At 39.4% G+C, this 23,744-nt stretch overlaps 1 protein-coding gene across 1 annotated transcript in view; it reads right to left on the reverse strand.

The window, feature by feature from the left end:
- Window positions 1-4,394: 4,394 nt before the first annotated feature.
- The window catches only part of COL4A5 (collagen type IV alpha 5 chain), a 60,014-nt gene continuing 40,664 nt past the window's right edge, over window positions 4,395-23,744 (reverse strand). Inside the window, exons 34-50 of the mRNA XM_019471027.1 lie at window positions 22,704-22,793; window positions 21,835-21,974; window positions 20,767-20,893; window positions 19,423-19,503; window positions 18,746-18,844; window positions 18,121-18,171; window positions 17,098-17,283; window positions 10,832-10,965; window positions 10,348-10,420; window positions 10,129-10,200; window positions 9,604-9,732; window positions 9,231-9,329; window positions 7,725-7,937; window positions 7,203-7,380; window positions 6,511-6,625; window positions 6,016-6,188; window positions 4,395-4,476 (exon numbers count right to left, since the gene is read on the reverse strand). Of these exons, the coding sequence (XP_019326572.1) occupies window positions 4,395-4,476; window positions 6,016-6,188; window positions 6,511-6,625; window positions 7,203-7,380; window positions 7,725-7,937; window positions 9,231-9,329; window positions 9,604-9,732; window positions 10,129-10,200; window positions 10,348-10,420; window positions 10,832-10,965; window positions 17,098-17,283; window positions 18,121-18,171; window positions 18,746-18,844; window positions 19,423-19,503; window positions 20,767-20,893; window positions 21,835-21,974; window positions 22,704-22,793 (2,042 nt within the window). The remainder of the gene's footprint in view (window positions 4,477-6,015; window positions 6,189-6,510; window positions 6,626-7,202; window positions 7,381-7,724; window positions 7,938-9,230; window positions 9,330-9,603; window positions 9,733-10,128; window positions 10,201-10,347; window positions 10,421-10,831; window positions 10,966-17,097; window positions 17,284-18,120; window positions 18,172-18,745; window positions 18,845-19,422; window positions 19,504-20,766; window positions 20,894-21,834; window positions 21,975-22,703; window positions 22,794-23,744) is intronic.

The following is a 23,744-nucleotide window of genomic DNA, read 5'->3' on the forward strand; positions in this document are numbered from 1 at the left end:
TCTGGGAGGTAAGAGCTTCTTCCCCCCACCCCCCTTTTGTTAAACAAACACACCAAGTTCAGTTTCTTTTGGTTTTCTTCTGAGTTATTGAGTTAATTTAAAACTTTTTAAAGAAGTGTTACGGTTGTAGGAGACTGACTGTCAGGAAATCTAGCTCAGCGGGCGCTGCAGCTGTTCATTGGCACAGTAGCCTCAGCCACCATTCTGTGCTCCCCCACGGGCTGTAGCGAGTACCTATATAAAGACAGCCAGTTTGCCTGCTTTACTAACCAGTTACTCTTCACCTTGCTGCCAGCTGAAGCTGTTCTTAGGCAGTGGTCACCTGTCTGCTACAGATGGGTTGAGTTAATAATCTTCCTTTCAAAAGCTAATGGTTTTAGATACTTATCCTACATTTCAAATGTAGAACACTGTTACTACTCCCCTGAGTTTATCACTGCTCCTGCCTTCCATTAGCAGCAGTGTCCTCCTCCTGCTCTCTTGCGCAATTTTCAGCTCGTGCTTCTAGTGGAAGTAGCCATAGCAGCAGCAGTGTTCTGTGTCCAGCAGCAGTGCTGGATTGTCTAAAGTGTAACTTTTCTGAAAGGACCAGTTTAAAAAAAACCCACCAGGCAGCATACTCACTACAAACTAGTTAAGTGAGGTATCAAAGTATATAGAAAATAATTGCAGAAGGTAAAATTTTAGAACTCGAGCATTTGTCGCTTGCAAAATCAACATAGCACTTTTTCAAATGCTAAAACTACTTTTTAAAGTAGGTACTTCCTCCACCCTTGGATGTGAGAAACCCTCAGTATAGAGGGGACTGACCTCCGCAGTAGAGGATAAAATGCTGCATGCTTAAGAGCTTCTAGAGCACCAAGTTGCACGCAGTAGTCTAGTTCATTGTATGGACATGTTGCTGCACTGCTCTGTGTGCCCACTTTGACTTGTAGGTTGTACTTTGACTGCAGAATTGTTTCAGAAGTTTAAATTCCACTGTATAAATGAATCTGAGGTTGACGGAAGCTTTTTCCTTTTAGTCAAGGATTATAATAGGACTTGGGAGAGTGAAGGAGGATACTGAAAAGCCTGTCTTAAGCGGAACTTTGTTCTTTAATACTAGAAGAGTGTAAATCCAAGTTACGCGTAAGATTTGCAAACTAGTATTCCCTTAGGAAGTTGCATTTTTTTCACTCATCAGCCCAGTAGCAATTGACAGTGCACCATCTGCAGCAAGCTTTCAAGAACAAGGACTGGGCTGTGAGCGACGGAAGGTAATGCACTCCCCCTTCTAGTAAGCTTTTTTTAAAGTCGCTGCTGCGCGCAGGCACTCGCAGGTTCTCAGTGTGTCTCTACTCTGTCCTAGCTTGCTTTCAAAGCTGTATAACTCAGTGTGTCTCTGTCCTAGCTTGCTTTCAAAGCTGTATGGTGCCCTCGAGTGGCTGAAGCGCGCAACTTACCCCCAGACAACATAAAATACAATTCTCTTCCAGGTTCCTGCTCAAGGTGATTAACTAAAATAGACTAACTTTACATGATTAGTTAAGAGGCTAAAAGCTTTAGGTTAAAAACAAATCAGACTTCAGGAAAAAGCGCCTGAACTGTAGATGCAGAAGTGCTGTTCCGAGTTGGATCATGTTTAGGCTACATTGAAGACTATTTTAAGGCGCTCATGTTCAAAACAGTGTTTTACTTTTTCAAGAATAAATCTGCAAACACAAGCTTTTACCTGTAGTTTAATATTTATATACTGATGGATAGCACCTAGAGGCCCCAACCAACAGTTGAGCCCCCTCAATGTCTCTGCCCCAAAGAGCTTACAGTCTAAGCAGTCAAGAAGAAGTAGGAGAAAATAATAACCATGCTTTCTTGTATAGATCAGTAACACCAGTCAAGGGATTTACCTGCGCTAAGGCACCGAATGCGTGGTGGGAATTAAACCAACATCTCTTGAATCTCTGTTGCAGGTCTCAGTGAAAAGATGTTCCTTCCTCTCTAGACCACTTTTCTCTTAATAAAAACTAGCCCATTTGGAATCTCAGCCTGAAGCTGATTAAGGTTCAGGACTGTTCTCCAGGTCAGGGTGAGAGCTGCAGGAACAGAACAGAGAACGTATCTCTCAGAAGTGTAGCTACTTTACATATTTTCATTTTCTGTGGTCATCTCACAGGTGCAGGACCTAAGGCTGCCACAAGACTAGCTGTTCTGGGTGCTATCTACCTTAGATTGGAATGGTATCTCCTGTCTTTTCAATTCAGTGGGCTTTGTTTTACACGCTGCAAGAGAAGCCCAAATCTTAGAAAGATGCACTGTTTATGCGCTACTGGAACAAACAGGTTCTGCCCTTTCCCAGGTCCCCATATGTGAACACTTGGTGAGCGCAAGACAGGCGCTGTTGGTAGGGAAGGCTGGGAGAGCTCTTTCCTCTGGGAGCTCCTTGACCTTAGCATCCATTCTCCTGCTTTTTGGGGGGTAGGGATAGGCTGGTTTCTTCATTTTAGGCTTCTGAGGAGCCAGCAGTAAGATAAGGGCTTGTGTTTACAAGAAGAGACTTACTATTTTATTTCAGCTTTGGTAACAAGTTCTTGACTTGGAGGTAGCAGCAGGTTTAGTTTATTTCTATATGCATCAGCAAACCAAAATAAAATGAGTTGAAGGATGCACATTGCTGAATTGCCCACTCTCTACCGACATAGATAACTGCAGCTAATTGAGAAAAGACAAAGCTATTAATATTTTGCATTTTAAACTAAAGAACTTCAGTTTCATACTCAGTTGAAAGCTTTTGAAATCAGCACCAATCTCATTGTATAAATCACTGCCACCTGGTCAGTCACCAGTCCTATGTCTTTTGTCAAATGTGCATAAAACAAGGAGATTTCTGATGCTCCGTGTTTACAATGATAACTGAAAGGTAAGAATGAATAGCCATTAGCAGATAAATTACTTAACAGTAGTCAATAAACAAATACACTTCACCTGTATAAAGCAGTATGTTAATTCACAAGTTAAGTTGTATTGATAGTTGAGGTGGCGATATACAACGAAAATATTAAAGTATCATCACTTGAAAAATAGTCCTGCTTTGTCAGGGAGCTCTGTTTATACATAACGGTAAATGAAACAGCACTGACCATAGAAGCTGAACAGTCATGCATACAAAAAGTGATCACTTTTCAGCTATTGCACAAGTAGTGACGCTCTAAGACATACGCGGTAGGATTCTTACAAAATGACATCAGAAAGACTGCATGCACCATCTTTCAAGGCCTTATGTGAACTATACATACACAAGAGTTGCTGTATACTGTAAATACATTGTGGATGTGTATAAATTCACATAAGATTAAAAGATTAATTTGTAAATAGGAAAAGATCAGTTTCCACCAGCTTATGCTTTATTTTATTCAGAAGGTTTCTTAGCGTGTACACTATTTTGGATAAAATGCATGACACCACTTCAGAGCAGAGGCTTCATGTAAGCATAATCTTAAATGCTTTGGTAACTGGATGTTCCCAAGGAACAGGTTTTGTTAAACCAAACTGATTACTAAAATGTGAATGTGACTTTTATTCAGAAAAGAAGGATATAGAATATGGCTAATAATTTCACATATTTTCACAAGATACAAAAAAACCCTTTTCAAGTGGATTGGGATTTCTAAGCACAAATAAGACCACTGATAGCATGGTGTACAACATTTAAAACCCTGGTCAAAATGACTTCAGAATAATCGTGCATTCTCCAAATATATCAGGTTGGCAACTGAGGAAGGAAATGAAATACCAAATGAAGAAGTTGGCGTAAGAGGGGTAAATTCTCTCCGTACCACAAGTTTCATAATAAAATACTGCTGTATGTTTTAATTTTAGACATAAGCATTTTTATATCAGTCTGGTTTGTTTCTAAATGACTGAAAGTTTCAACTAAAAAGGTGTTTACACAATATACACATTTCATTACTTACAAAGAGAAATAAGCTTAAAATTTCATATTAAAAACCTGGGATACAGTAGGGTTAGTAGCACCATGAAAATGTTTTTCAAAACTGCAGTCTTGTTATTTTAAACATACTCAGTGCGTCGTGTTTTTCTTTATTCTCTTGGTTGATCAAAAAGGTGCCATTTTGGTACAGGGAGAGAAATGAAAAATTTCATCTTCTGATCCTTTGTGAACCTCAAGTGTTCTTTTCTGTTTCCAAGAGGTCAATTCTTTCATCTTCGTCCTGTTGTCAAATATGTACCAAACAACCCTTAGTGTGGCACATGAGTGAGGTACACTTGAATTTGCATGGTTAAAACAGTTTGGATTTGTTTTTTCTTTTCTTTTTGCACAGTAGCACCATTGTTGCAGCTGGAAGACAGTGCATCTTAGGAATTTTCAACTGTTTTATAAAACATTCTCCAAGACGTTACGTCTTCTTCATGCAAACTTGACAACGACTAATACGCGTCCTCAAGTCTCCAGCTTTCAGTGTCTCTGACTGAGGTTTACTGGTTGACAGACACAAAAGTAAGGTTAGGTTAGCTTTTTCTTTGTTTACAGAACTGTTCCTTTAAACTTCTACGTAATTCACAGTTTAAGATAACACTTAAGTACGTAAGTGGGGAATTAGTCCTGTATTTGAGAGTTTTCCTTAAGAGTGATCTTTCTATGTGTCTTCAACACCGGGTGACACATGCTCAGTTTTGTACAGTGTCTTGGTATACACAAGGTATGCTACTCAACTGCTTCAGTCTAGCATATGATGCAGCACAAATACCAAACCGAGTGGAAGGTGAATTTTGTACATCTGAGACAGTATTTCTGGGGTCTTTCTAGCCTTTGGGTTTCTCAGTTGAAGGGTACTTTAACAACCCATAAAAAACACTGCTACAAAGAGATTTGTATTTAAGAGGTGGCTTTACCAAATTATTTATTTATATTCTGAAAGGGTAGGGAGGTGGGAGATTAATATAACATATTTGTGTAATATGCATGTACAGAGTAAGTCCAATTCTTAAAAGTTTCTTTTTTAAAAGTAGAATAAAAAAGGAAGTTGTGTTTATGGGAGACAGAAAATAGTAGAGATGGAAAACTCAGAGGTGCGTGGTAGTTGTTAGTAGGCAGTTTTCACTAGTGAATTATCAGTGATCAACTACCCTGAAAACTTAGATGACTATTTAATGCACATTAAGTATCACGGTTGTAGGTGTTACACAAAACCAACTTAGGGGCCACTACTGCTGTATAACACAGTGCACATTGCCAGCCCTGTACCACAAAGCTACATTTTTCAGTTTGGTGGCATTGGGAATATTTCTGAGGTTTTTATCAGTACACAAACAAGGCAGTAGCAATTTATTCTATGAAAGGAGATGATTTTTCAAAGAAAAAATGGTTTTGCTACTCAAGTTGAAAGGGAAAAAATTTGAGGAGCTGAGAGACTCCAGCTGAAATTCTGACTGCAGAGAAGCTGAGGACAGAATGTCCATTGGCTTCCATGCCGCCAAAATGTCATCCTAATTCCTCTGCAAAGTACTGGAAAAAATGCTTGCCATGGAGGGTATGAAACCTCCTTCACACAGGACTTTTAAAAACAGGTTATATGAACATCTGCCTTAAAAGCTTTAAGTAGAGTTGATCTTGCTCTTCATACCTGTCCCTTGTATGTCTGTGAACTACCTTTTCAAATACTTGACTCTATTGAAAGGCCTGGCAAGAAAAAAAAACCCCAACAAAATCCATCTTTTAGGCTCCAAATACAGTAACTACAGTAGGACTACTTTCAGAGAAGGTACTACTGAATGTGAATAAGAATTGATGTAAAAAGAATCTGACTCCTTGCAAAACAGAATGCGCCCTAGCAAGTTTTTACATAATATTAAAGGCTTACCAAGGAAACACTTGAAAAACTGGTTGTGAGGGGGAAAACAAACTAAATTATTTCCTTATACCCCTGTAAACAAATCTCTTTTGATCTTCAGAATAAATTCCATTTCCAAAGCTTTCATTCTGCAGTAAAGCAATATACAAGAAACAGGTTTTCTTACCTGAACATTTCTGACACCTCTACGGTTGCCAGCCAGAAACTATATGAATTGGCATAGTAATTACAAGTGCCGCGACCGTGGCATTCAATAAATGGAGCTGCACGGAATTCTTCTAAACAGGATCCAGGTGATGCCAAGGCCTGTCCAGAGCCCTCTGCTCCAGCACTAGTGTGCTGGTGTAGGGGTGGAGGAGAGAAACACACAAACAAGAATCTTACAGTAGGTGCTAAAAATTAAATAGCACAGCATTCAACTACTAAAAGAGCCACTGTTCATTCTTGGTTGAGATAATGCAGTGTCAGACACCTCCGTAAATATCAGTTACACTGGGCTCTGTGTACTGGAAAATCACTGTTAAACTTGGCTACCATGGTTAGTAATTGAAGGTAAAAGCTTTTGAATGACAACCATTATAGTTTTTAACAAAGTCCTAAAGCAGCTAGTTGAGGACACAAGCGGGTACTAGCCACTTCTGGAGTAGGAGGCAGTTCTTACCATCATGAAAGAGTAACCAATCCAAAGGGAGTCCCAGCCTTGAGGACACGAAGGAATCTGAATGGTCTGACTGTGTACAGCTATCACCATAGCAGGAGCTTCACACACAACACATCTGGACACAGGGGAAATATCAGAGAAACACGTGGTAATAAAACATACTCCTATTATATTTTAATAAGAATTCTTACACAGAGAAAGGGAGAAAAACTAGCCTGTAAGAGGCTGTCCTATTAATCTAGACTACTTCTTACGTATTTTGTAACCGCAACAAGACAGTATTTTGGAGTGCAAAATCTGCCTGTATTTCCACTAACAACCATTGGGTAAAATACTGAAGCAGTTCCTGAAACAACTGGAAGCTCAAAGTCCCCAGGTGAATGCCTTAATCTTAGAGCTAATGGCTCTCATATTCTTTCCTGTCTGTGGCAATCTTGCACTGCTGACTACATAGCTTCCTCAGCCGAGGAGAGTTCTTATAGCCTTTCAGCCTCTAATTATCACTGCTGCACGTAGACAGACCGTTTAAGACAATGAATACTTTAAAACAAGCTATTTTCATAGTATTTCCCAGAGCAAAACATGACAGATTCATCTCCTAATATCCAACCTGCATGTTGGAAATATATGGATAAGATGTGCTATTTGTCCAGATATTAAAAAAAGAGACCTGATAGTCTGCTTTGTCTCACCGGCTAATGAATGGCTGGATGCTTTGCCCAATCAGTGGCTCCATGCTTATTGGCACTGGCTCTGGAGTTGATAGCCAGTAGGAATAGTCATTCCTTGATGCAAAACTACAAACATTGTTGATGTTGCAGAACATGAAGGGCATGGTGCTGAAACGTCTAAGACAGCTCCCAGCAGTACCTACAGAGTAAGATACATAAAAATGTGACAGCAAAGTTTTCACTTCATTGCTTTTTATAGCAATGCTTTGAGAACAGTAATTGTGTATTCTTCCTCTACACCTGTGAGTGCACAGCATGTGCTATCAAATTATCACATGTGGGAAAAACTTAACTTCTCAGTTTTGGTTTACGTTCTTTCATCCTGAATTAAAATGTGCAACCTCTGGAGGTAGATCTTAGTATGCAATCCCCATCCTCATCTAGGTAATCTTTAAGACTGTCATACCTTCAGAGAACCAGAGCATTTGAAGAAGCAGCTACACCCTCTTTCCCCTTAAAGACAGAGCATACAAAATATCTCACCCAAATCCTGGCCATGTGCTCTCTCATTTCCTTGCACATATAGAAGAGAGAATCCATCATATATTCTTGATGTTCCTTGTGGACATAGTGGTGTATCCCTGGTCTGGCTGTGCCGAGTTATAAGGAATCCGTGAGCAACAGAAGCTGTTCCAGGAGGACCGGGTGGGCCTTGTAAGCCATCAGGACCAGGAGGTCCCTGTATTCCTCGTGAACCTGTTCACATGAGAGAAACACAACACACAGTATTTATTAACACCATTCCTTCCTCTTTTGGGACTAATGTAGCTCTGAAAGGTATGTAATTAAGGTGCTTGTGAGTTGGGGCACACGGTATCTGCTAACACTATCTTCCTCAAATTATTTTTTTCATGTAAGCTTGGTTAAATCACTGAGGCTGTCATAGCTAGTTATGAAGTAACAGTGCAACTTCCCTGCGTTGTAGGGGTATTGTGAAGTTAAATATGGTCAGAGCTGTGAGGCACTAAGGTAACTGCAGTGGATGTGACAGCCACTGGTATGAGTCCAAATCAGCTTCCCAATTCCAAAACACATTAATCTGTGTATGCAGCTTAATAAGATAATGTTGAAACATCTCGCTCAAGATCACAAAATAAATGGCAGAGCCAGAAACAGAAGCAAGTCTCACTCTAGGGCATGCTATGGTAACACCTGAGCCAAAGCCCACCAAAATGAATAGAAAAGCTGCAGTCAGTTTTGGAGTAGGTTACAAAAAGTGGAAATAGGCTAGCACAACCTTGAATGAGAGCATGAATGAGTCAGATGACTGAGAAAGGTATCGGAAAAGGCATTTGATCTTGAACAGCAAAAATATCAGGAAATATAACTACAAATATTTCGACTGTTATTTCACAGTCATTATTATTTACATTTTTTCATAGAGCTACTCAGAGAAGAAGGAAAAAAGGCATTATGGATTTTTGTACTGTTTTAACTGTTTAAATTCTAATACGTTTTCTCACAAGTTGCAATATATAGCTACTTAATATGTATCATCATCTTTAGAAAGTTGTCCCAGTGCCTAGTCTGATTTCTTTTCTCAAATCGTAATTCAATAATTCTAAGCAATAGCTGCATGGTAGCCTGATCTCTGCCTTTGGTGAAGTTCTCTCCTTTATGAAGTCTGTTTTTCCCCTCATTCATGATTTCCATGCAAAATTAAAATTATTTTACTAATCTTGCTCTTCTGTTTCTTACTATGTTCATTATCTCCTGTGTGTCATCTGTGCTGCAAAGGAGATGCCATTAAGCTTGAGATAAAGCACTCTACAATATTATTCAGCAATGACCAGCAATGTGTTGGTTCCAAGAATATTCCAAACCGAGGTATGTTCAGCTGCTTGTAATATTTTTGCATTAAGAAAATCCTAAAATGATGATTTCATTATTACTCCCATGAGGCAAAGATCTCACTTCCCAGTATTAGCCTGCACTCACAAAAGGGAGCATCTCTTTTTCTGCTGGGTCCTCATAGGATAAATACCATACCTGGCTGGCCTGGAAGACCCCTCTCTCCTTTACGTCCTGCTGGACCATCAAAACCAGGTAGTCCATCTCGCCCTGGGTCACCAGGAAGACCAATTGGACCTAGAATAGACAAATGCATAAGTGAAATAAAAGCTCTTGAAATCTCACTACAGAAATCTTTAAATTGTCTGGGACTCATCTATTGTTTCTTCATGATACATTAGACAAGAACAGACCATTAAACTGGATTTATATGTTAGAACCCTACATTTATCTATTACTTCTTGCTGAATTCAGTAACTTGTCTCTACAGCCTGTGCCAAGTGACTTGCATTGCAGCCTGCAGTCAGCTATACTTCTTAGTCATGTTCTCGGCAGCCACCTAGGATCATACCTGGCAAGCCCTGTGGCCCTGGCAATCCAGGCGGCCCCGTCGACCCAGGCTGTCCTGGAGGACCCGGGGGACCAGGGTCACCTTTGACAACAATGCTTCGTCCAATGGTACCTGGTAAACCTGGTGGACCTGAGAGAAAGCAGCTTAGTATTAGATAAACCAAGGTGGAAGAGAGCATTAGAGACAGTTTCTGTTATTCTTTATTGCAAAGTCAGAAGCCAAGAGCTCTATCAATGCAAAGAAGTAAGCGTATAAACCGTATATATGTAAGGCAAAAAACTGCTCTTGGTGACCCCCTGGCAAAGGACAGCTCCGGTAGGGGTTAATCCATGTAGACTGGATACAGAGTAAAAAATACGATAGGGTTACTTGTAGGGGCTACAAAGTATAGCCTGGAATTGTGTTTAAGCTGTTGCTCGCTTAACTACTTTCATTGCTGGCTGAGACCAACCCAGTCCTACGTCTGTGTAACAAATTCTACTGGCAGAGAGCAAAAGTGACAGTAACGCTACCCCGGACTCCTACCTGGTGGGCCTGGCAGTCCTTGACTGCCTGTGAGGCCAGCGGGTCCTGCAGGTCCAGTGGGACCCTTCATACCTGAAACATCAAAGTCATACAGTCACACAGTGAAAGAACATGCTGTCTTACAAAATCTGCTGCAGGAATGGCCAAAATCAGGCTTCTTTTCTCCTTGAGGGGCAGTTATGTGTCTGGAGGTTTTCACTTGAAATGCTAGTTAAATACCTGGGAATCCTGGGACGCCTGGAACCCCGGGGTCACCCTTCATTCCATTCAGACCTGGACGACCAGGATCCCCCTGAACAGAACAGCTTCATGTTATTCACTCATCTCCCTCAGCAGTTTTAGAAAAACAGGTAGAAAAAAAGTGGCTGGGGGACAAATAAGCACCCTTTGGGTCTGTGAACTAGTGCTTTGAAGGGTTGAGGCCATGCATTCTGCTCACTGCACTGGGTGCTGTTAGAGAACGCTGTAACATGAAGTGTGCGTTGACAGCTCCAGCTCCCACGGGAATGTGATGGGGAACATCCTGCCCAGATACTGGGGGATAATTAAGGAAAAGACGCTCTTACTTGCTACAAGACAGGATGTTAGCTACCACATTTTGGCTTTTATTTTACTATGATAAACTGCATATTCCACCCAAATATATTCCATTTTTATTGCATTTAAAAATAAACTAGGGGGAAAACTCCATTTCTTGTCCTACCTGGCGTCCAGGTGGTCCTTGATCTCCCTTTTGACCAGTCAGGCCGGGTGGGCCAGGTTGACCTGGGTTCCCTTTTTCTCCTTTAAGTCCTCCACTGCCTGGTGGCCCTCGTGGACCTTCTGGGCCCGGTGGACCTTAACATTGCAGAACAAATACGCATATATCAGTACATATCAACCATTCTCCCCAAGTTTGTGCCTTCAGCGTAAAAAAAAAAAAGATATTTTGGCTTGATTTTCCAGCTCTATTTCAATGCTGAATTCAGGGTAAACTAAAAGGAAAACAAATAGAGGGATTATTTGCACTACCCAAATCAGGAACCAAGGCTCCTTATCTAGCTGATGAAGAGAAGCAGGTCTTTCCAGAAGGCAGTGCAACTCACCTGCGTTAGAAGCTTACCAGTGATCAGACCAGTGCCTTTAGCAGGAGCCAAGAAACCCAAAATTAGATGGTACAAATATCCCCTCTGCTGACCTGCGTTACAGTCACCATCTCTTAAGTGCTATCTTCAACAGACTGAACTCCTTTTGAAAGCCAGTCTCAACAATGTAAAATATTGCTGCTCTTTTTCTTTTAGAATGTAACATACCTATTGAGGAGCCCACTATATACTGTTTACTGACTGCTGGGCAGCGGGAAGCCCATCGTTCTGCCTTGCCTAAATACTAATATGAGTTGCAGAAACTTCCTTATGTTGAATGACTCCGCCTCCAACTGATTTGGCTTATCTTTAGTTGAATTATGCTGTGTAAATCCAATAGAGGAACTGGGCTGGTCTTGAAATATTTTCCCTTTGCTACAGCCACATTAATCCAAAGCAAAGCAGTGGATTTAAATGAAACAGGTATTCTGAGAACTGAAAGATGAGACTCCCACCTTTATGACACCATCTAAATAGAAGGTTACTGATATTAATTTGTGGCAAAACAAACTGTATGCAAGTGCAGCAACAGCTAATAACATTTTACAAGTTAGATCTCATAATTGGATTAACAAAAGGATCTCTTTGCAGGACAGTGCTATGACATTCTGTAGTACAACAAATCTAGTAACATCAGTGTGCTGGATTTTCAATTCTTCTGCAACCTTGAACAATTTAACATTTCCTTTGACATCCTCATAGTGTATATTCAGTGGATAAATTTGATGAGCTGTATTTCTGCATGCAGATCTGAGTATAGAATCCCTTCCAAAATTATTCTTGTTAAATCAACAGCAATTTTGTACCAGATTTCACACATATCCTGTAGCAGTTTCAGCTACAGAAAACATCCCATCATGCAAGGATTTTTTGTGTTCATTTTGTTCTTTTATACTGGTGTAGTACTGTACACATGCAAAATAATAACAGGTTACCATCTGAGGCATGCTAATCAAACACATACGATCTGCAGGGTAACCATAGTCCCTAAAAAGATAACAACAGAATTACAGGAAAACATCCGTTTCTCTTACATCAAGTGCAACGCAGTAAAATAAATTGACCGAGTTAAGAGTCTAACCTGGAAGACCTGGAAGGAGTTCACCAAAGCCCAATGATCGATGTTAGAAGGGTCAGACATCACACAGTACAAAACAAGATTACTAGTTAGAAATAGTACAGATGACAGCATATACACTACACAACAACCCATTTCACCAGCATATTTTGTATTTACAATATAATCCACATGCATGCATAAAACCATACATGAATACACAACGTTATGTATTTTCAGATACAAGTTATTCTGGTGACTAGGCTCTACTAAGACTAATTTGACACTTCATTTAACAGCAAACTTAAAGCTTTACTAAAGAATGTGTTATTGCTTTAACATTACAGCTGAGGCCTGTGACTGGTTAGTCCTACTCACAATGGGGTTTGGACTACGTAACCATTTCACTGACAATATTCAACATCACAGGGCCTGGAGCTTGACAAATATGCAGGTAAATTGTGAATGACAACTTACTCTTGAGCAAAATTCTGCTTTGGGTGGGGGGAAGTGTGATTAACAGAAGGACTTATCACCACTAATCAGGTATGAGCCTCAACTATGTGACTACAATTCTAGGACTGAAAAGTAGGCTTATGCCCTCTTCAAAACGGTAAGCAGGATTGACATGGATCAAAAGGGCTGCAAATGCTATATGCAAAAATACAGCAGAACTTACACATTTAGAATTTGTTGTCTTTACTGTTGGCATTATTTTTTCTTGATAAAAATATCCCAAGATGCTAATTTACCTCTTTAAGGTTATTATGGAGAATGGCATGTGATAACATCCTTAGAAAAATCATTTAAATGTCCTCTTTCAAAAGGTAAGCTGGTTGTCCCTACCACGCTCTTGAATTAATACATATTTTAGCTCCTGTGCCACTTGCATCTTTCATGTCAGTGAAATGATTTAAATATATCAACATATCACCATGCAATTTACAGCTAAAAACTACAATAAATACACGTCAGATTTACCTCAATGCACTTTTTCTTACATATTTGGTAAATTATTTTAAATACTAACTGTAATACAGTTGTTAGAAATAATGACATGGACATTTCATTGTTACTGTTAAGTACTTATAAACTATATTTCACAGTTAGATAAGTTTTGCTATGATTTATAAATCTGTCCTATACTTGTTGATTATTGAATTCTGGCTGGGCACAGTCACAGGGTGGAACAAAACATGAAGCAATTGGTAAGTTCCTCTCAGCATACCCATAATGGTGGCCCTCTTTGAAAGTGTGGTTACTGCTTGTGTGACCACAGTTTAATTAAAAGGTAAAGCCACATTCATTTTTTTACATGACTGCATAAAGCTAGGATTCAAACATCAGGGGCTACCACATTTACTACCTCACAGTGCTTAGGACAGCACACTAAAAACTAAAACGTATTCCTTTATTGAATGTCGATGACAGTTCTTTGCGTCCTGAAAGTCATCATAGCAAAACCTAAAGACATCATTATTATTAAATAGATATACCAAGTCATTTTCAATCTAGACACAGATGTTAAAAGTCTTCCCAAAAGCTGGCTTGTGCTACATGCTGATATGCTAAAATTATGATAAGCTTGTGAAAATGACCATGTTCTTAACAATCCTGTTCCACTGCCCTAGTGTTAGGGAGGGGAGGGCTGTATGCTTCATTTTCATTAAATACATGTTAAAGGAAGAGCTTGCCTCATTTCCTCTAGTGAAGCAAAACAATGGAAATAAGGATTTCTCTGCACTGGAAAGTTACAATGCTCTAAGTTGGGAATGTGAAGCATCACATCATAAATTTTCCTACGGACACTGCTGGTATAAAAGAAGCATCTAATTTATTTAAGTCACTTGAGAGTGTCCAAAGTCAACAGTAGCAGGTGCTACAAAAATCAATACTGTCATTTGCCCAAGCTGCAAAACACAATTATACAGCAAAGACATGGGAAGACAGTGCAATAAGCTTTTTTTAAAAAAGATGAAAAACAGTATATATTTTTTTCAACAGCACTGAGAACAAATATGCTAAAACAAGTTTCACAGCTGGGGACACTTTATAAAAGCCTTGCAAATCTGGACCCACATGATCTTCCACCATGGGGAGAGCAACGCTATGTCCTTCCAATGTCAGTCCTACAATAACATGGAGGAAGAGTCTGAAAGCCAACTCTGAGCGTTTCTTTTCTGCCACAAATTAAAAGGTATAGCTGAAAAATGACTCAGCATATCTACATTTAGACACTACAAAAGTATATACATTCATTTTCATGCAAAGTTATTATTTTGGAGTTAAGGGGCTAACCTGAGGGACCTGGGAGTAGGGGGTCAGAGTTCACCAAGGTCATCATTAGAACAAGGGGAAAAACATCAAAATTGTTAGAAATGTCAACAAGCTAACATATTCAACTAAACCTTTCTTTTTAGATTTAGCTCAATATTCCTTTACATACAGTATGCAAAACACCAAACTATTATTATTCATAGCAATGAAAATAGACGTGGAGTAACAGCAATGTTGTGTTGCCCTGGAAATTGGCTTAATTTTATAATCAATTAATAAATCCGTCCCAACACCATCTATTAACGTTTGTTTTAGGGGCAACTCAACTGAAGTCAGAGACCTACATCATGTTTGACTTCATCATTTTTACTAATCTTAGAATATACCCAGAAGTCAACAACAAAACAGTATACGCGTACAGCTTCTGGTTTTATTTACGTCCCTAGAAGGGGGGTAATTTGACAGCCACACAGCTGCTTTTATGACTAGCTGCCTTATGTTGAAATGTTACAAAATCAGCATTCCAACAATAGACTGTGTTATCACTTGAAACAAAAGGCTGGAGTGCTGATTGTACCAGAACTGCAATAATAGTTTGGTTTAACCACATTAGTTCACGCATAACTGAGCAAAACAAATGCTTCACTTTATACATTGCATGCAACAAAAATGGAAATAAGAGAAAGAAAAAGAGAGAGAGAGAGAGAGAGAGAGAGAGACAACATGGCTGAGCAGAACCTCACTGGTTGTTTCCCCCCTGCCAATGCTCATAAAACTACACAAAATGAGTCCCACCATTCCTCCACCTCCCCACCTGATGACAGTCAGTAAGCACCCGATTTATACAGAGAAGCATAAACAGGATGAGAAGCTTCATAAAAACACCAATGCTACAGCAGAGTGTAGAATCTCAGTTGGTACTTTTATTATACTTCAGGAGCTGCTTAGCTGGTTTACTTTTTTTTTTTTTTAGAGTTTGGACATAATCTCTGTATAAGAATCTTTTAAAAATGAAAGCCTATACTCTTATGGACCAGTCAGCTTCCTGTGCCAAAATTTTAATTGTTGTACCACTCTACATAGAGAAGAATTATATTTGGAAGATCTTGACATCTAGGATGTCTTAGGCCTTTATTTGGGCACACTTAAATTACAAAGCCCAAGTCCAGCATCCCACCATCTCTTATCCCTTCACTCCTCTTCCCACTTGCCCCAGCGGCAACTCTAACCACAGTGAGCACAACTGGGATTATTTGTCCCACGCTCCTACCTGCCAGTGAGCACCTAGGCAGAAGAGGACAAGGCCACATGGAAAGTGGAAAGCAAATTAGGATTACCAACTTGCTGCAGGGATGCTCCACTGACTGGTTAGAGCCCCTGGGGCACAGCAGGGAATAAGTTCCTCCAGGAGAAAGGAGGAAGGCACGCACTCCTCCTTCCACTAACCAAACAGGAAACCAGGAAGAAATTGTGACTGGTTGTGAATTATTAACCCACTGGGTTGTTCCACACCAGTCACATAAATACACAAATGCACTAACTCAAAACTAACTTTCTGTCATTCAAAGATGTCTTTGGGGAAGTATCTGAGGTCAGAGTTTGAGAGCAATCAATAAAAATATTAATTCTCCATTTATATGCAAAGAAAAAACTAATCAACCAATAGCTTGGTTTGACAGTGGTCTCCTTTAAGGAGAGAATCAAGCATGTCAAGTGAGATGAGTCTTATTGGTGGCAAAGTACTTCTGGACTCAAGATACAGCAATAAGCTTGAGCCAGAGCTGTGACAGGTTCATTAAAGCTAGATTTTTCAAGAGCAGTATCTAAATGCAAATAAACATTCTATGGCACAAAATAGAAATCAAATTCTAATACATGCCAGGGAGTTGCTCAGCAATGTTAACTCAGTATAGTGGTTTTTTCATTCCCAGAATTAGTTGGTGCAGGAACAAAATGCAAACATGGAATGGAAAGATGAACACGGCATGATGGTGCACTGAGTCCACGGGAGCCACGTGACACAATGGAGCAATGACTTATGTTACATGACACGAAGATGAAGAGGCAGCTATCCAATTTGATCATGCTGTGATGCTAGCGTGAATTTGATTTTCATGACTCTTAAAATGATGGGGTTTGTTACTTTTGGTTTTTTGTGTGCGATGATATTTGCTGATCACATGACAATACTGCAAAGGTATCAGATATTCAAAAGTCGATATCGTGCTCGCTAGATGATTATTGTGACAGCATGCGGAGAATCTCCCGTTTATTAATGCATTGGATTTTTGCTGCCAGGTATCAGAAATTAATAGAAACTGAGGCTGTTTTATTTTTAGATACTGTTACGTTTGGCAACAAAATCCTCTGGTTGCCCACAAACATTAAGACTTATGCCGTGAGGCTTGAACTTATCCATCCGAATAAACTGAGAAAGTTTAAAGGCTGATAACCTACCAGCAAAATATGAAAGTACTGGCAGATGTTGATAGGTATGGATCACGCTCTTACCTGGCCTTCCTGGAGCACCTGGTGGGCCAGGGCTACCTTTAGGACCTTCCAGAGGTGGCCCTGGTAATCCTGGTGGACCTGGTGGACCCTGTAGACCAGGGAATCCCTGGAAACCTGGTTCTCCCTTCAGACCTGGAAGTCCAGGGGGCCCTGGTGGGCCAGGTAAACCCAGATCTCCTTTTTGCCCTGTAAAACCAAACAGCCACGTTTAGGAATACTATTACAAACTGATATGCAAAAAAGTCCAAATGTCAGTTTGCAGAGCCATTTCTCTCTCTTGCAGAAGGTGCAAACCTGGTCACAACTCACCTCATTTGCGCAGCGAGACAGTATAAAATTAGTCTAACATTCAGAAAAGAGTTAGGGCTAATAATTCTTGCAGGAGAAAGTGCTACAGCTTCTGGCACGTTAAAAGGTCTTACTAAGTCTCACTTTACTACTCAGTGATGCTGTAATTCATAAACATCTTCTGAGTTCGTAAGCCTACAAGCAATGCTTTCCTGAGCTCTTATATACCTGTGAAGAAATCTGTCAATATTAAGACTTCATCATTTTTTTGGAGACACTGCTGAAAGTTAAGACATACCTGCAAAATTTTCAAACAAGCTTGAGGAATTTAGGAGCTTTAATGCTACTGGAAAGTAATATAACTTAGGTTGTGAAGTTGCTGTTGAAAATACAGCAAGCAGCAGCTATATTTTCAAAGCAGCTTCATTTGTCATCTGTTGTATGAATGCTTTATTTACTGAGACAAATCAGCAAAGTTCCACCAATGCAGTAGCCTATTATCCTGTGTGGATTTTACTCTGTCTGCGTAAATGCTAATTTACAAAATTCAGTAGTCAGTGATGAGTATCTTTATTCCCTTGGTTATTTGAAAATGGTCTGCTGAGGAAAAAAAAAAAAGTTATTTTAGTTGTTGCTATGGCATTCATTTGTTGCAGAACATACAACATGCCCTTCTTTTTCTGGTGTATAGATATATTTTACATTCAACCTTTTTAACAAAGAGAGAAACTTTACCTGACAATCCTGGGAGTCCTGGAGGTCCTGGGCGCCCAAAACCTGGTAGACCTGAAAAGAAACAGATTCAGTTAATAATGAACATTTAGCTTTCAAGTCTCCAGGAACAGGAATATGAGGCTGAGAACGATGAAAGTGCAGTTTGTCTAAATCTCTGATTCCTTGAGACTACCAGGATTCTCATTCACTCACCAGTCTACACCAAAGCTAGAGGTTTTGCTACTAAAATGCATCTGTAACTTTCGTAAGTATTTCCATCCATTCACAAGATGCTCTTTCAGATTTTGGGAGTTAATACATTTGCATTTTTGGTTGGGGTTCTATCTTTAAGGCAGACATTACACTGTTTATCCATTCTGTAACTGAGTTGAAGCAGTAAAGCTACCATTGAATACAGGAACGGGGCTGGTGTTGAAGTCAGGTAATAAAAATCTAAGAGCTGACTGAATTCTTGTCCTGTGCTTCACTGGCAGCTTGACGGCACCCTCTGTGAACCATTCAGCAGCTGGGAACCACAGAAGCAGCTTTGAAGGTGTATGGGCAGTTATAGGAAAAACAGACTAGAGAAAGCAGGACATCACAATGCAGAGTGAAGAGGAGAAAACAAACAGGAAGGATACCTAACCTGGTTCGCCCTTCTGACCAGCTGGTCCAGGGATACCGTCTCGACCAGGCTGTCCCTTCTCCCCTGAAGGACCAGGAGGGCCAGGACGACCAATATCACCTAAAAGAGGGATAGAACACATTAGCACAGTAATGCCTAACCTGCAATAAAAAAAAGCAACCTCCTCACCACCACCATCTGAATCTGAAGGTGTGACAATGTAGTAACAAATACACGAGGGTGTAATCTTAAAATTAAAACCTTTCTCTCTCTCCCTCTCTCTCCCCCTGACAATTTAGAAAAGGCTTTTAGGCCTGTGACCTTTTAAGCAGTTAGTGTTTGCTAAAAATAATATCATGGTTCCCTTCAGGATAAATTAGAATTTTGCCCCTGTAAAAACAGGTTAGACCACTGGACTACTTAACATAAATAAAGCTTGTAAATACTGAAACAATTAACTACTTCTTTCAATAGCTAATGATATGACTATGACAGCAGACACAAGTCGTCACGAGAAAGTTAAAACTTCTTTCTTTTTGTTTAATTTCAGTGAACTAAGTGTGTGCAATGATGTTTGAGCATCCATATGCATATAGATGCACTTTCATGATGTTAAAAGGATAAGAAGATAGGAAGTGGCTTCATATGTTATGTTTTTCACAGAAGCAGCTGACATTTGCTGCACTGTTCATGCTCACCTACTGGCCCAGGTGGTCCAGGCAGGCCAGGATTACCTGGAGGCCCCTCAATACCTTTTGGTCCTGGAATTCCTGGTGTTCCTGTAAAGTACGGGCATTTCAATCAAATTAAGCACCAAACTGGCTTTTCAGTGATCTTGAAATGCTATAATCTAAGATGCCCTAAGTAATAAATGAGCTAATTGTATCAAGATACTGTATTTATGCTCATTTTGCAGATTTACAGCTGATTAAGGAGATGAATTATAAAGCAAAGAATGTACAGAAACAAAACATACTAGCACAACTGTCCTTACTGCTACTCTCAAGACTACTCTTAATTGTTGAGTGCCAGTGGCCAAGGGCACAGCAAGTCTGGCAGTCTGCTAGGAAATTACCATTTTGACAGGTGTTTCTGCTTGACAACAAAGTGAAAACAGCATGAACTGTGGCTGGCTAGTCCTTCCCCAGTCCTCTTTTCCTTTCCTGAAAAAGGATCTTAATAAAAATGGTCTTAGTTAGAATTTACACGGGATTCTCACCCCTACAGCTTGAACTGAGTGGGAGGTAGGAAAAACAATTGATCCGTTGCGGTATGTCTGTTCTGAACAGCATCTGAGCCCGATCAAGGTAGTGTCTCAATACACCGTTTTGACTGTTCACAGTCTTTCAGGCATGACATGAAGCAGAGGTTAAAAACTGTCAAGTTCATGGCCAGGTTTTGTTCTCTTCTAAGCTTCCTGCTGCCATGACTACACTGTTATAAATTCCCTAACTTCCTACGTTAAAGCAGCTGAAGCATGCTTGTAGAACAGCCTTTATTGCCGCAAATGCAGCATAGGTGAAAACCTTGTTTCTTTAAATTGAGAATGAAAGAGCTGACATATACACATCAACAATCTCTATCAATATTTTTTAGAGAAAAGTGCAAAACATAATTTCATTATGTTTCAGGAAGAGATTTCTTTTTAGAACATATTTTTAGACAGTAAATGCTATTAAAAAAGCCCAGTTTTCCTGATGACACTTTTTTATTGATTCATGAAGGAAAAACATGGAGTCAAACACAGGTATTTTGTGGGTCAGAGAAGGTGAGAGTCTGACTGTTGTGGGGAGTGGAGAGCATTAGCTAACAACTGCTACATCCCCTCAGAGCAGGTGAATAATTTCAGAAGGCACTCTTAAGTGATGCATTCATACACTTACTCTTGCAGTGACAATTCCAACAGCACAAAGCTTAGAAGCAGCAGATACTAGAAACTTTGAAAGAAGCTGCAGGCTTCCACCAACTACCCACTGTGTTTAGATGTATATACCAATATCAGAGAGCAAGAGGGAAAATAAAAAAATCCTGTTCAGAATTACCTGGGAATCCAGGAAGGCCTGGTTCTCCTTTTGCACCTGGACTGCCTGGAAATCCAGGCAAACCAGGATTTCCAGCTATACCTTTACTGCCTGGACTACCTGGGTAGCCAGGCAAACCAAGATCACCCTAGAAAACATTAAGCAGAAATAAGAACCCAGTCTTTGTAAGATGGGTAAGCCCTTCTTGTATGTTCCCAGTCTTGCCATCACAAAAAGGTCACTATTATATCGTGTACACTTCTCCTTACATCCAGTTAATGTTAACCACCTCACATACAAAATTAATTGGAAACAGCAATTGTAAAGATTTTAACAGTTTTCCCCTACAATTTTGTATACAGAGTATCATAGCTTTTCCTCAGAACTGGCCTACATTAAAGAAAAAAGTGTTCTCTCTTCTTTCAGAAGAGACAGATTTTTACCCCATGATAATGCAGAAGAAAAAAAGAAATCTGTGGAGCTTTAATCATGCAATGTTTTTGCTAAATTAATTGCTGCTCAGCACCAACTGTAAGGCATCAGTGAAGGCTGCTAGATATCTGTAAGTCTTTTTGTCACTTTTTTGGGGGTGACAGAAAGGATGATATAGGTAAATGACATATATAGTGCAAATGCTTTATATAGACTTAAAAATTTTAAGCAGCAGTAATCATGATATATCAGCTCCTTAGTAATTTATTCTTAAATGCATATTGTCTTAACTTTTTTTAGAATTAACTACATAATTAGGCATGGGAACAACGATATTAATTGTATAAATCCCTACCAAAATGTCAGCGGGTATCACAGTGCAGACTAGGCCACTAACTGAACCCAACTTGAAAGGTCTGGTAAACAATCTTCTCCTTTAACCAGATTAAATTATATATAAATATTTTCACCTTTAAAATTAGAAATTTTTGCTCCCACCTGAAAAGAACAAACCATAGTCAACCCTGCTTGTTATTAATATATTTATATACATATTTACAGTTAAACATAATATATATTAAGCTATAGTTAAAAAAAAATCAACACAGAATCCAATTTCCTCATAGAATTTTCTATTGAAGAATTTTGTAAATGTACCTTTGGTCCAGGGAGACCAGGAATACCGATGCTTGAAAGACCAGGGTCACCTTTCTCGCCTTTCAATCCAGGAAATCCTGCAGGTCCAGGCTGCCCTGGACGTCCTGCTATTCCTTGGCTGCCTTTAATCCCTGGCGGACCTGTCCAAAAGATAAAATACAAGTTTTATAAATATAAATAAAACTTCTGCAGTGGTTCAGAGAAATCACTCAAATTACAGCAACTGAACTAGGAAGCACTAATAAATTTACTGGCTGGCTTTGAATACTTAATGTGTTTTTATTTTTAAAAACAAACTAAAACAATTATCTAAAATCTCTCATGGCTTTTTGCATGACATTTCTAAGCCTTCTTTTTTTAGTCTTAATTTACACAAATCCAAATATCTCTTTGCAGTATCTAGGCACAATTTAGTATCAAAATCCTCAGAAACTGGAATTTTTGTTTCAGCAGTCTTTCTAAATAACAGAATTCACTTTCTTCTTCCCCTTTTGCTTGTGTCTGATGTCTGCCTTCTGACAGGCGGGTTTACAGAATCATCTTTTTTCTGAACTTTCACAGAGTGGGTCTGAGAAACCAGAAAAGGATGAAAGTTACAAAATGTAGATCATTCTGCTTCTACATCTGTAAGCACTTTAAAGTAATATGTATTTACAATAGAGTTGCTATTTGCATTTACTGTTTCAATGGGTATTTCCAATTTCTTATGTACTATTTCAACAAATATATATATAGGGCTTTATGTATTCCTCATCTGCATTGCCATTTAAATATATTATTAGATACTTCACACAAGCAGATCCACCTTTGTACTATATAAAAGGAAAACACTGGCCAAAATGAAGTCAAATACAAGCACAGAAACTAACCTGGAAGGCCCATCTCTCCCATGGCACCTTTTAACCCTGGAGGTCCTGTTGGTCCAGGCTGCCCAGGAAGCCCCGTCTCTCCCTTGTTGCCTAGGAAAGTTGTGGTTTTAGTTAATTAATGGCAATAATTAAAAGTTTCTGATATTCATGTGTTCTCATATGAATATGCTTGTCATCTAATTACAAAGGCAATGGATTTGGAATCGCTTTAGGCCTCATACTGCTCCTACATGCTTTTTCACACCCATTTGTAGTGAAATACTAAACATCTTCAGTTCTGAGCCAAGATTTGATCAGGGCAACAACTTCTTTGTTTTGAAGATTAATCTAATGAAATGGGTCAAATCTCAGTCCATGATTTAGTAACGGTCTGAAACAATTTAGTACTGGTGTGACTTGGTCTCTCATGAGTTGTTCTGCAGAATGAACACATTATCTCTTCCTCATCTGCAATAGGTATTCAGTAGCTTCTATTAAGGAATTAAATGCGACCTACAATGCTCAAACTAGTTTGAGTCCTGGTTAAAAAAATTCCCCACGCCCAGCAAGATATTTAGAGCAAGGCCTATATTAGACATAGTGAGCAAAGATTCAAGATTTCAGATAATTTGTTATAGCTGTAGGAAGAAGTAGTGCAAAACGGAATTCGTTTTCTTGATCTTTGCAATTCTTGAAAGCAAAGATGTGACACCCAGACAGCCTTTGCAATACATTAGTTTGGCCATTTGCAAAGTATGAGTATAATAACTAATAATATAAGAAATAAACATATGAAATGGGCAAGTCCTGTTGGCAGGTCCTGCAGTCATGTTGCTTGCACAAGCAGCAAGCACTTTTCCAGTCATCCTAAAAGCTATCCTAATCTTCAGTGGGATCAGCTTAAAACTGCTTTTGGGTCTGTTAGAAGGAAAGAGCTCAAAGCATGCTGTTTGGATAATGATTTTAAATGTCCCAAAACTGTGCTGCAGCTTTAAGTGTAAATCCCCAGGCTTTGCTTAGATATACCTGGATTAACATCCCAATCCCATGTGATAAAAATGC

The sequence above is a fragment of the Aptenodytes forsteri genome, unplaced genomic scaffold (genome assembly GCF_000699145.1).
Source record: "Aptenodytes forsteri isolate BGI_AS27 unplaced genomic scaffold, ASM69914v1 Scaffold143, whole genome shotgun sequence".
NCBI classification, from domain to species: Eukaryota; Metazoa; Chordata; class Aves; order Sphenisciformes; family Spheniscidae; genus Aptenodytes; species Aptenodytes forsteri.